At 41.5% G+C, this 12,903-nt stretch overlaps 2 protein-coding genes across 2 annotated transcripts in view; both read left to right on the forward strand.

Annotated features, from left to right (window-relative positions):
* rac1b (Rac family small GTPase 1b) overlaps positions 1–12,903 on the forward strand; it is a 140,623-nt gene that overhangs the window by 9,995 nt on the left and 117,725 nt on the right. The gene's annotated exons all lie outside the window — the stretch shown is intronic.
* Positions 1–12,903, forward strand: part of LOC139573255 (protein kinase C alpha type-like) — a 46,484-nt gene that overhangs the window by 3,618 nt on the left and 29,963 nt on the right. The window contains exons 4-7 of the mRNA XM_071396509.1: positions 9,259–9,405; positions 9,636–9,809; positions 11,495–11,586; positions 11,840–11,902. Of these exons, the coding sequence (XP_071252610.1) occupies positions 9,259–9,405; positions 9,636–9,809; positions 11,495–11,586; positions 11,840–11,902 (476 nt within the window). The remainder of the gene's footprint in view (positions 1–9,258; positions 9,406–9,635; positions 9,810–11,494; positions 11,587–11,839; positions 11,903–12,903) is intronic.

The raw sequence follows: 12,903 nt of genomic DNA on the forward strand, positions 1-12,903 counted from the left end.
TGATTGAATATTACTCTCTTCTCTTTATCTGTGTGAATGAATATTACTCTCTCCTCTTCAGCTGTGTGATTGAATATTACTCTCTCCTCTTTAGCTGTGTGATTGAATATTACTCTCTCCTCTTCAGCTGTGTGATTGAATATTACTCTCTTCTCTTTATCTGTGTGAATGAATATTACTCTCTCCTCTTCAGCTGTGTGATTAAATATTACTCTCTCCTCTTTAGCTGTGTGATTGAAAATTACTCTCCTCTTTAGCTGTGTGATTGAATATTACTCTCTCCTCTTTAGCTGTGTGATTGAAAATTACTCTCCTCTTTAGCTGTGTGATTGAATATTACTATTTCCTCTTTAGCTGTGTGATTGAATATTACTCTATCCTCTTCAGCTGTGTGATTAAATATTACTCTCTTCTCTTTAGCTGTGTGAATGAATATTACTCTCTCCTCTTCAGCTGTGTGATTGAATATTACTCTCTTCTCTTTATCTGTGTGAATGAATATTACTCTCTCCTCTTCAGCTGTGTGATTAAATATTACTCTCTCCTCTTTAGCTGTGTGATTGAAAATTACTCTCCTCTTTAGCTGTGTGATTGAATATTACTCTCTCCTCTTTAGCTGTGTGATTGAAAATTACTCTCCTCTTCAGCTGTGTGATTGAATATTACTCTTTCCTCTTTAGCTGTGTGATTGAATATTACTCTATCCTCTTCAGCTGTGTGATTGAATATTACTCTCTCCTCTTCAGCTGTGTGATTGAATATTACTCTCTCCTCTTTAGCTGTGTGATTTAATATTACTCTCTCCTCTTCAGCTGTGTGATTGAATATTACTCTCTTCTCTTTAGCTGTGTGAATTAATATTACTCTCTCCTCTTTAGCTGTGTGTTTGAATATTACTTGGAATGGATGCTCTCAGAGTACTACTAGCCTTTTTCTATTTTCCTCTCCTCTTTCACATTTCTCTTTTTCTATCTATTTTCCTCTTTAATCCATACAAACTACTGACACAGTACCACAGAGCAAAACCATATGACCTCCTTTCCTCGCGTCGTCTCCTGTCCTGAAACAAAGTCTCCTGAGACCTACATGTAGTTGGGTTGTTTTAATTCTCACGTCGCTCTATTCAACAGCCTTCACATCCCTCCGAGGCCAGGGGTTTCACAAGTCTGGCTGGGTTGCCTGGGAAACCATCATCATCAGGGAGAGAGGGAGAGAGGGAGGGAGAGAGGGAGAGAGATATGCCTCTACAGGTGTATTGTAGCTCTTGAGCATAGTATCCGTTGCATATTGTGAGAGATGGTTTTGACATTCTCTGTATGTGCTGATAATGCCATCCTTTATTAAAAATAAGCTGTTAATAATCATGGATATCGAAGCGCTTTAAAGGGGTGGTGGGGACTTACTACCACTGTAGCTTCTCTTTCCTGTCTCTTCTAGGCCTGCCAATTAAACCACCACCTCAAGGTAGCTCTTCTGCCCCACACCTCTCCTTTAACCATCCCTCCTTTTCCCACCCTTCTCTATCAGCTCTGCAGTCTCCTCCTGTCTTCTTCCATTGATGTCTCACACCTCTCCTCTGATGGTTTGAGTAGCGCTCAGCTTCTTCAAACGTGATTTACTAACAAAGATGCCGAGTTTGTACAGGTCATGTCATGTGGTCAGGAGCAATTCCAGGCCTTACCTGTTAGGTGTCTGCTACGCAAGAGAAATTCTCACATTTTCACTCTTACATCACACATTGTACACACACACACACACACACACACACAGACCCATGCATAAACACACACACACAAACACACATACAGCGTTGATGTTAGTAAATCTGTGGACCACACAGACCTCTGGAGGGGTCCTCATCCTCACCATCTCAGGCTCAGCAATGCACTGTCATTGCCCAGGAGAGCAACACTACTGCTCCTCATTGGCTAAGACTGACAATGACCCCTCCTTATTGGCCAGTAGTGTGGTCCGCAGCCCGCCTTCTATTAGTCCATCACAAGCCTAGACTATAGAAGGCTAATAAGTGGTTAAGCATGTGGGCATGTGTATAGTGATGAACTGTCCTGTACATGCACGCCTTGGTGTGTGCACACACTCTTCTCCACAAGGTGGCAACATTGGATTGGATTCAATTGTATAGGTTTGTGTGTGTGTGTGTGTGTGTGTGTGTGTGTGTGTGTGTGTGTGTGTGTGTGTGTGTGTGTGTGTGTGTGTGTGTGTGTGTGTGTGTGTGTGTGTGTGTGTGTGTGTGTGTGTGTGTGTGTGTGTGTGTGTTGTACACTCATTTATCAAACTCACTGCTGATCAACAAGAGATTTAAACTCTATGGTCAAATGCTCTCACAAAATCTATTGTATGTTTCACATTGTCTATCTTCTCATCTACGTTAAGCTTTTTTGTTGTACAAACTGAACTTCAGATTCCAACACATCACATATAACCATCTTTAGAAATCATAATATCAGCTAACATAAAACTGTAGTAACATAGTAAGTACTGTAGTAACATAGTAAGTAAGTACTGTAGTAACATAGTAAGTAAGTACTGTAGTAACATAGTAAGTAAGTACTGTAGTAACATAGTAAGTAAGTACTGTAGTAACATAGTAAGTACTGTAATAACATAGTAAGTACTGTAGTAACATAGTAAGTACTGTAGTAACATAGTAAGTAAGTACTGTAGTAACATAGTAAGTAAGTACTGTAGTAACATAGTAAGTAAGTACTGTAGTGACATAGTAAGTAAGTACTGTAGTGACATAGTAAGTAAGTACTGTAGTAACATAGTAAGTAAGTACTGTAGTAACATAGTAAGTAAGTACTGTAGTAACATAGTAAGTACTGTAGTAACATAGTAAGTAAGTACTGTAGTAACATAGTAAGTAAGTACTGTAGTAACATAGTAAGTAAGTACTGTAGTAACATAGTAAGTAAGTACTGTAGTAACATAGTAAGTAAGTACTGTAGTAACATAGTAAGTACTGTAGTAACATAGTAAGTACTGTAGTAACATAGTAAGTAAGTAATGTAGTAACATAGTAAGTAAGTACTGTAGTAACATAGTAAGTAAGTACTGTAGTAACATAGTAAGTAAGTACTGTAGTAACATAGTAAGTAAGTACTGTAGTAACATAGTAAGTAAGTACTGTAGTAACATAGTAAGTAAGTACTGTAGTAACATAGTAAGTAAGTACTGTAGTAACATAGTAAGTACTGTAGTAACATAGTAAGTAAGTACTGCAGTAACATAGTAAGTAAGTACTGCAGTAACATAGTAAGTACTGCAGTAACATAGTAAGTACTGTAGTAACATAGTACGTACTGTAGTAACATAGTAAGTAAGTACTATAGTAACATAGTAAGTAAGTACTGTAGTAACATAGTAAGTAAGTACTGTAGTAACATAGTAAGTACTGTAGTAACATAGTAAGTAAGTACTGTAGTAACATAGTAAGTAAGTACTGCAGTAACATAGTAAGTAAGTACTGCAGTAACATAGTAAGTAAGTACTGCAGTAACATAGTAAGTACTGCAGTAACATAGTAAGTACTGTAGTAACATAGTAAGTAAGTACTGTAGTAACATAGTAAGTAAGTACTGTAGTAACATAGTAAGTAAGTACTGTAGTAACATAGTAAGTAAGTACTGTAGTAACATAGTAAGTAAGTACTGTAGTAACATAGTAAGTAAGTACTGTAGTAACATAGTAAGTAAGTAATGTAGTAACATAGTAAGTAAGTACTGTAGTAACATAGTAAGTAAGTACTGTAGTAACATAGTAAGTAAGTAATGTGGTAACATAGTAAGTAAGTAATGTGGTAACATAGTAAGTACTGCAGTAACATAGTAAGTAAGTACTGTAGTAACATAGTAAGTAAGTAATGTGGTAACATAGTAAGTAAGTACTGTGGTAACATAGTAAGCAAGTACTGTGGTAACATAGTAAGCAAGTACTGTAGTACCATAGTAAGCAAGTACTGTAGTAACATAGTAAGCAAGTACTGTAGTAACATAGTAAGCAAGTACTGTAGTAACATAGTAAGCAAGTACTGTAGTAACATAGTAAGTAAGTACTGTAGTAACATAGTAAGTAAGTACTGTAGTAACATAGTAAGTACTGCAGTAACATAGTAAGTAAGTACTGTAGTAACATAGTAAGTAAGTAATGTGGTAACATAGTAAGTAAGTACTGTGGTAACATAGTAAGCAAGTACTGTGGTAACATAGTAAGCAAGTACTGTAGTACCATAGTAAGCAAGTACTGTAGTAACATAGTAAGCAAGTACTGTAGTAACATAGTAAGCAAGTACTGTAGTAACATAGTAAGCAAGTACTGTAGTAACATAGTAAGTAAGTACTGTAGTAACATAGTAAGTAAGTACTGTAGTAACATAGTAAGTAAGTACTGTAGTAAGTACTAAAAGTGCCTTTTTAATGCTTTGCATACAGAAAAAAAGGAAACATTGCACCTTGTGGTTTAACTGCCATTCTTGACCACTAGAGCTAGCTGCTCTTTTTCCTACCAATAGCCACTAGATTGAAACCAATAACACTACCTAACACTACCAACTCATTTAGTCAACATTAATGTCAACACACCTACCTATAATCTCCCTGTAGGTCTAACATGATGACGTTCTGAAGTTCATGCTTGTTGTTGGTGGTGTGTTGGTGCAGTAAAGGGACGGTCCCTAAGCTCTGCTTGCATTAGTCTCTCCTGTCTATTGAATGGTTTAGCGTCTGTCTCTGAGCAATCATACCAGTGAGTCAGTGAGTCAGCCCACCTTTATTCAACACTTCCACTGAGATCTCCCAGTCTCTCTCTGCATCCTGCTACAGAAGCTGGGTCTAGAACCGCTGTCAACCATCATAAGAGCCACTTGAAAATGAATGCTCTGTGCATCTTCCAAAATCACCAGTGACTTATATTATATGATTTTGAACAATTTTTATATATATTTTTATTTTATTTCACCTTTATTCAACCAGGTAGGCTAGTTGAGAACAAGTTGTCATTTACAACTGCGACCTGGCCAAGATAAAGATGGGCAGTGCGACACAAACAACAACACAGAGTTACACATGGAATAAACAAACATACAATCAATAATACAGTAGAAAGAGTCTACATACAGCATGTGAAAATGAGGTAGGATAAGAGAGGTAAGGCAATAAATAGGCCATGGTGGCGAAGTAATTACAATATAGCAATTAAACACTGGAGTGATAGATGTGCAGAAGATGAATGTGCAAGGAGAAGAAAAAAATAACATTATAGGGATGAGGTAGTTGGATGGGCTATTTACAGATGGGCTATGTACAGGTACAGTGATCTGTGAGCTGCTCTGACAGCTGGTGCTTAAAGGTAGTGAGGGAGATATAAGTCTCCAGCTTCAGGGATTTTTGCAATTCGTTCCAGTCATTGGCAGCAGAGAACTGGAAGGAGAGGTGGCCAAAGGAGGAATTGGCTTTGGGGGTGACCAGTGAAATATACCTGCTGGAGCGCGTGCTCCGGGTGGGTGCTGCTATGGTGACCAGTGAGCTGAGATAAGGCGGGGCTTTATCTAGCAGAGACTTATAGATGACCGATCCTAGATTTAATTTTGGATTGGAGATGCTTAATGTGAGTCTGGAAGGAGAGTTTACAGTCTAACCAGACACCTAGGTATTTGTTGATGTCCACATACTCTAAGTCAGAACCGTCCAGAGTAGTGATGCTGGACAGGCGGGCAGGTGCTGGTAGCGATCGGTTGAAGAGCATGCATTTGGTTTTACTTGCATTTAAGAGCAGATGGAGGCCACAGAAGGAGAGTTGTATGTCGTTGAAGCTCGTCTGGAGGTTAGTTAACACAGTGTCCAAAGAAGGGCCAGATGTATACAGAATGGTATCGTCTGCGTAGAGGTGGTTCAGAGAATCACCAGCAGCAAGAGTGACATCATTGATATATACAGAGAAAAAAGTTGGCCCGAGAATTGAACCCTGTGGCACCCCCATAGAGACTGCCAGAGGTCCGGACAACAGGCCCTCCGATTTTACACACTGAACTCTGTCTGAGAAGTAGTTGGTGAACCAGGCGAGGCAGTCATTTGAGAAACCAAGGCTGTTGAGTCTGCCGATAAGAATGTGGTGATTAACAGAGTTGAAAGCTTTGGCCAGGTCAATGAATACAGCTGCACAGTATTGTCTCTTATCGATGGAGGTTATGATATTGTTTAGGACTTTGAGCGTGCCTGAGGTGCACCCATGACCAGCTCGGAAACCAGATTGCATAGCGGAGAAGGTGTGGTGGTATTCGAAATGGTCGGTGATCTGTTTGTTAACTTGACTTTCGAAGACCTTGTAAAGGCAGGGTAGGATAGATATAGGTCTGTAGCAGTTTGGGTCTAGAGTGTCTCCCCCTTTGAAGAGGGGGATGACTGCGGCAGCTTTCCAATCTTTGGGGATCTCAGACGATACGAAAGAGAGGTTGAACAGGCTAGTAATAGGGGTTGCAACAATTTCGACTGATAATTTTAGAAAGAGAGAGTCCAGATTGTCTAGCCCTGCTGATTTGTAGGGGTCCAGATGTTGACCGGGGTAGGGGTGGCCAGGTGGAAAGCAGTAGAAAAATGCTTATTGAAATTCTCAATTATAGTGGATTTATCGGTGGTGGTTTCCTATTCTCAGTGCAGTGGGCAGCTGGGAGGAGGTGTTCTTATTCTCCATGGACTTTACAGTGTCCCAGAACTTTTTGGAGTGTGTGCTGCAGGATGCAAATTTCTGTTTGAAAAGCTAGCCTTAGCTTTCCTAACTGACTGTGTATATTGGTTCCTACCTTCCCTTAAAAGTTGCATATCGTGGGGGCTATTCTATGCTAATGCGGTACGCCACAGAATGTTTTTGTGCTGGTCTAGGGCAGTCAGGTCTGGAGTGATCCAAGGGCTGTATCCGTTCCTGGTCCTACATTTTTTGAATGGGGCATGCTTATTTAAGATTGTGAGGAAAGCACTTTTAAAGAATAACCAGGCATCTTCTACTGACGGAATGAGGTCAATATCCTACCAGGATACCCGGGCCAGGTCAATTAGAAAGGCCTGCTCGCTGAAGTGTTTTAGGGAGCGTTTGACAGTGATGAAGGGTGGTCGTTTGACCGCAGACCCATTACGGACGCAAGCAATGAGGCAGTGATCGCTGAGATCCTGGTTGAAGACAGCAGAGGTGTATTTAGAGGGCAGGTTGGTTAGGATGATATCTATGAGGGTGCCTGTGTTTACGGATTTAGGGTTGTACCTGGTTGGTTCATTGATAATTTGTCTGAGATTGAGGTACATCAAGCTTAGATTGTAGCATGGCCGGGGTGTTAAGCATGTCCCAGTTCAGGTCACCTAGCAGCACGAGCTCTGAAGATAGATGGGGGGCAATCAATTCACATATGGTGTCCAGGGCACAGCTGGGGGCAGAAGGTGGTCTATAGCAAGCGGCAACGGTTGGCCTTCATCAGATTGTCAAGAGTATTTCCCTAGTGTCCAGAGACAAATTTAGACAAATTAAAAATACCTAGTTATCGAAAAGACAAAGTCAACTGCTCCTTTAAAAATTGCAGTTCATTTTCTCAAATTGTGTTTGTATTTTTCATCAGGTGTGCATTCATCGCCAGAATCATAATAGAATCAGGACCATGATAGTGAGTCTGGTCCAAGGCTTCAGTTCTTTCTGAAATGCAGTCATAGACAGGTTGTTGGCCTGGCAACAGTTGTCTCTCTGCTGGGTGTTAGTTTCCTTTTTCTCTTGTTATCTGAAAGAAACAGACAGCGGTTGGAGCTGCAGTGGTGGGCGGTGGGCTCTAATTGCCCTCTGTGTTGGGGACATGGCAGTCCAATCATTATCACAAAGGGGCACAGAGGCACCCCTACTGACCCGCACCCACGCCTCACAATGATGCCCAATACTACTCTGGATAACTGTCAATCAAAGGGCAACAAATATATTTTTTATGCTCCAATCAGTCGATATGAAACATCAAAATATCTGAATTGTTCTGTTATTACAACTTTTGGTTATCAAGTCTTTATGTTGTCTTGGTGCTTCTGCATTCATTTTCTGAATTAGTTTGTGTTGTTTGGGATATAAATTGGTTCTGAAGCTCTATAGGAACTTGTTATTACCACCTACCGACTAGCTATGCAGTAGCTTCATCATGGGTCCATTCTGAAGCCTTGAAAATATGTAGATCTTAATAGCTGTAAGCCTATCGTCAAAGCATAGCCCCACTAGAGCATGGTAGCAGTCTATTACCATGGCATCTATCCCAGTGTTAAAGCTACCATAAAGCAGACAGATGAGTGGGAATAGTGTTTGTGACTCTGAGGAATATTACCTGACTCCAGAACAGCTGTTATGGAACTCCCACAAGTCCCAGAGCACCAGACTATACTTTCTGACTGCCTCTCTGTCAGTCTCATAGGCAGGAGACACTTAAAGGGGCAATCTGCTATTTAAACAACACAAAAGTGGACACCCCTCTGCTTTTTTGGGTAAACACCTGAGGGATGGGGTTAGAGAAATGTATGGACAGAGCTATGGATGCAAGAACTGACCATCCAGGTGATCAAAATTATAGTTTATCTATTTTGAAGCTATACAGTGTTTGTTTACAATTACATTGTTTACAAACAATGGAGTAAAACAATCTTATATTTTGGGTTCTGATGACAGTTGAACTACGCTCATGAGGCATTTCTAAGTTATATTCTTGACGAATCAATAGATATATATCATTCATTTAAAAGTCCCAAAATGGATGTAGCAATCGCAGATTGCCCCTTTAATGCTTGGTCTCAACTCTGTTCCACACCAATATACCCTGGATGAAAGGCAGCTGAGCACTGGGTTGCATTTGATGCTGTCAGAATCAGAAGAATAGGATTTCATCATGATGGTTGTGTGAAAGAAAGAATCTGGATGCATCCCAAATAGCCCCCTGTTCCCTTTATAGTGCACTACTTTAGACTAGAGGCCTATGGGTGCCATTTGGGACAAGTCCTCGCCCTTAATGACAGATCATTTACTTGGCAGGCTGCATCAAGCACCTCATGACATTTTTGTTATTTCGTTTGTTGGATGTTGAGTCATGTCTGTGGAGCATGTAGTATGATTTGTAATATGTGGGGTTAATAAAATTTGGTGTAACAAGTTTGTGTTTGTGTGTGTGTGTGCTTGCGTGCGTCTGTGTGCGTGCGTGCGTACGTACCTGTGTGTGTGTGTTTTGCGTCGTAGAAAGCCAAGTTGGGCCATGGGAAGAAAGTGATTACGCCAGCGGACCACAGACGGTTCAGCTCGGACCGCACCATGCCCGGAATGGACCGTGTCCGACTCAGTGACTTCAACTTTCTGGCTCTGCTGGGGAAGGGCAGCTTTGGCAAGGTAAGAGAAGGGGCTGGGAATGTAACATGTGAGTCAGTTGAATTCATTAGAGGTAGAGGCATCAAGCTGGATCAGCAGAACCAATGGCAGGGATCATTTTGGACATATTCGGTAGACTACTTTTGAGGTGTGAAAACTTCTGACAAACTTAGATTTTTGGAATGTAATGTCCCTTTAAGGTTAGGGTTAGGGCAGAGAAAGCACCTTTAACCCCAGGTGTCCCTGTGTAGGTGATGCTGGCAGAGATGAAGTCCACAGAGGAGCTGTACGCCATCAAGATCCTGAAGAAGGACGTGGTGATCCAGGATGATGATGTGGAGTGTACCATGGTGGAGAAGAGAGTCCTGGCTCAGAGAGACAAACCACCGTTCCTCACTGCACTCCACTCCTGCTTTCAGACTGTGGTAGGTACTGTACACACACATGGGCATACATACATGGACTTACACACACACACACACACACACACACACACACACACACACACACACACACACACACACACACACACACACACACACACACACACACACACACACACACACACACACACACACACACACACACACACACACACACACACACACACACACACACTCACACACACATACATACAGGGGATTCCCAGTGGGACTACGGGGTTCAGGGGTCATCCTGCAGCTGAATAATAGAGGAGGCATCCTCAATGTGTTCTCATCACTCTTTCATGAACCTCTTACTGAGAAGAAACAGAGAGAGCCCTTGACTACGGCATCTACACACACTCCTTTAGAGCACGGGCTTGTGTGTGAAGTCCTCACAAGGATAAGAAAACAAAGACAGTTCTGACAAGTCAAGACATTTTGCCTGTCCCCACAAGGACAATTACTATTTCAGGCTTAGGGGTTGGGTTTAGGGTTAGGGTTAGGGTTAGAATTAGGGTTAGGTTAAGGGTAAGGTTTAGGGTTAAGGTTGGGGTTTTGGATTAGGGTTAGGGTTAGGTTAAGGTTTAGGGAAAATAGGATTTTGAATGGGAATCAATCGTTTGGTTCCCACAAGGATAGTAAAACAAATGTGTGTATTTAATGTGTGTTTCTTTTGTGTCATTGTCTTTGTGCGTGTACACGGCCCACACTGCTTCAACACAGTGGCCAGTGAGTGGAGTGAGTTGAACCAAACAGCCCCAGCATATAGATCTACAGAGCAGAGAGAGAAGAGAGGCCTTTGTCTTCAGTCAGCCCTGTGGAGAGTCCTGCTCCAGCCTCTCTGTCTGACTGACAGATGACTTATAAGGCCTTTCATAAAACAATAAAACACTCAGGTCTGAAGGTTACACCTGACACCTGCTGGGCGTTCATACACTTCAGGGATGGATTATGGGACTATTGGTCTTCTATGTTGTGTACATCAGCGGGGTACTGATGAGGGTGCACACCTACTGTGTTTTGTTTCCTCCGTTGACGTCTGTCAGCTTTCTATTTCTGTGGGTCAGGTAGTACAGGTATTAATAGGAGGCTGTGGGTCAGGTAGTACAGGTATTAATAGGAGACTGTAGGTCAGGTAGTACAGGTATTAATAGGAGGCTGTGGGTCAGGTGGTACAGGTATTAATAGGAGGCTGTGGGTCAGGTAGTACAGGTATTAATAGGAGGCTGTAGGTCAGGTAGTACAGGTATTAATAGGAGGCTGTGGGTCAGGTAGTACAGGTATTAATAGGAGGCTGTGGGTCAGGTAGTACAGGTATTAATAGGAGGCTGTGGGTCAGGTAGTACAGGTATTAATAGGAGGCTGTAGGTCAGGTAGTACAGGTATTAATAGGAGGCTGTGGGTCAGGTAGTACAGGTATTAATAGGAGGCTGTGGGTCAGGTAGTACAGGTATTAATAGGAGGCTGTGGGTCAGGTAGTACAGGTATTAATAGGAGGCTGTAGGTCAGGTAGTACAGGTATTAATAGGAGGCTGTGGGTCAGTCACTACAGAGGTGTTCTATAAACACTACATCCTGCCTTTCAGCTTTTGTGAAGGTTTGTTTGATGTTGATGACTTTCTCTCTCTCTCCCTCTCTCCATCTCTGTCATCTCTATCTCTCTCCATCTCTGTCATCTCTCCTAGGATCGTCTGTACTTTGTGATGGAGTATATTAATGGAGGGGACCTCATGTACCACATTCAGCGTGTGGGCAAGTTCAAGGAGCCACAGGCAGTGTAAGTTACAGTCTGTTGTCACTGGCTATAGCCCCAGCCATATATATAGACCTAGCTCACCTATAAGACAGGTTTAAAGTCAGTAATACAGCATCTATATCCTCAAATTCAGCTCTCTGTAAATGGATGTACTGTATTATCAACCTGGTATTATACCTTTCTGTAACATCTACTGTTTTGAAAAATCATCACACTTTTCACATATCTACATGCTTTTCCATGTTTCTAAGTGATCATGTTGTTGCCATTGTAGGTTCTATGCTGCAGAGATTGCTGTGGGTCTGTTCTTCCTGCACAGAAAGGGTGTTGTATACAGGTGGGTGTGAAAGTCTCCCTGGAGGAACCATATTCATCTCTACACTGGTTTGGGGGATTTCCTTATCCGGTGTAGTGTAGAAATTAGTCCCACACTGAAATACAAAACACATCAGGGACAACTAAAGTGGCACAGGGAGAAATTGCTGTTTGTGAAAGCTGAGTATTGAGCTGCAACTTTGCCTGGCTTGTTTATAATAGCTGTATCTTATATCTGCATGCTGAAAAGGTTAGCTTAGAAGGTTATATAAATATAGACTGAGAGACTCATCGTAGAGGTAGTGAGATAAAAGAAGGAGAAGTACAGGAAAGATAAAGAAAGAGAGAAAGGAAGAGGCTAAGAGATGTACAGTTGAAGTTGGAAGTTTACATACACTTAGGTTGGAGTCATTAAAACTCCAACCACTCCACAAATTTCTTGTAAACAAACTATAGTTTTGGCAAGTCAGTTAGGACATCTACTTTGTGCATGACGCAAGTCATTTTTCCAACAATTGTTTACAGACAGATTATTTCACTTATAATTCACTGTATCACAATTCCAGTGGGTCAGAAGTTTACATACACGAAGTTGACTGTGCCTTTAAACAGCTTGGAAAATTCCAGAAAATTATGTCATGGCTTTAGAAGCTTCTGATAGGCTAATTGACATCATTTGAGTCAATTGGAGGTGTACCTGTGGATGTATTTCAAGGCCTGCCTTCAAACTCAGTGCCTCTTTGCTTGACATCATGGGAAAATCAAAAGAAATCAGCCAAGACCTCAGAAAAAAATTGTAGACTTCTACAAGTCTGGTTCATCCTTGGGAGCAATTTCCAAATGCCTGAAGGTACCACGTTCGTCTGTACAAACAATAGTATGCAAGTATAAACACCATGGGACCACGCAGCCGTCATACCGCTCAGGAAGGAGACGCGTTCTGTCTCCTAGAGAACCAACTTACCTGGGTCGAAAAGTGCAAATCAATCTCAGAACAACAGCAAAGGACCTTGTGAAGATGCT

Source organism: Salvelinus alpinus, chromosome 1 (assembly GCF_045679555.1).
Source record: "Salvelinus alpinus chromosome 1, SLU_Salpinus.1, whole genome shotgun sequence".
Classification (NCBI taxonomy): Eukaryota; Metazoa; Chordata; class Actinopteri; order Salmoniformes; family Salmonidae; genus Salvelinus; species Salvelinus alpinus.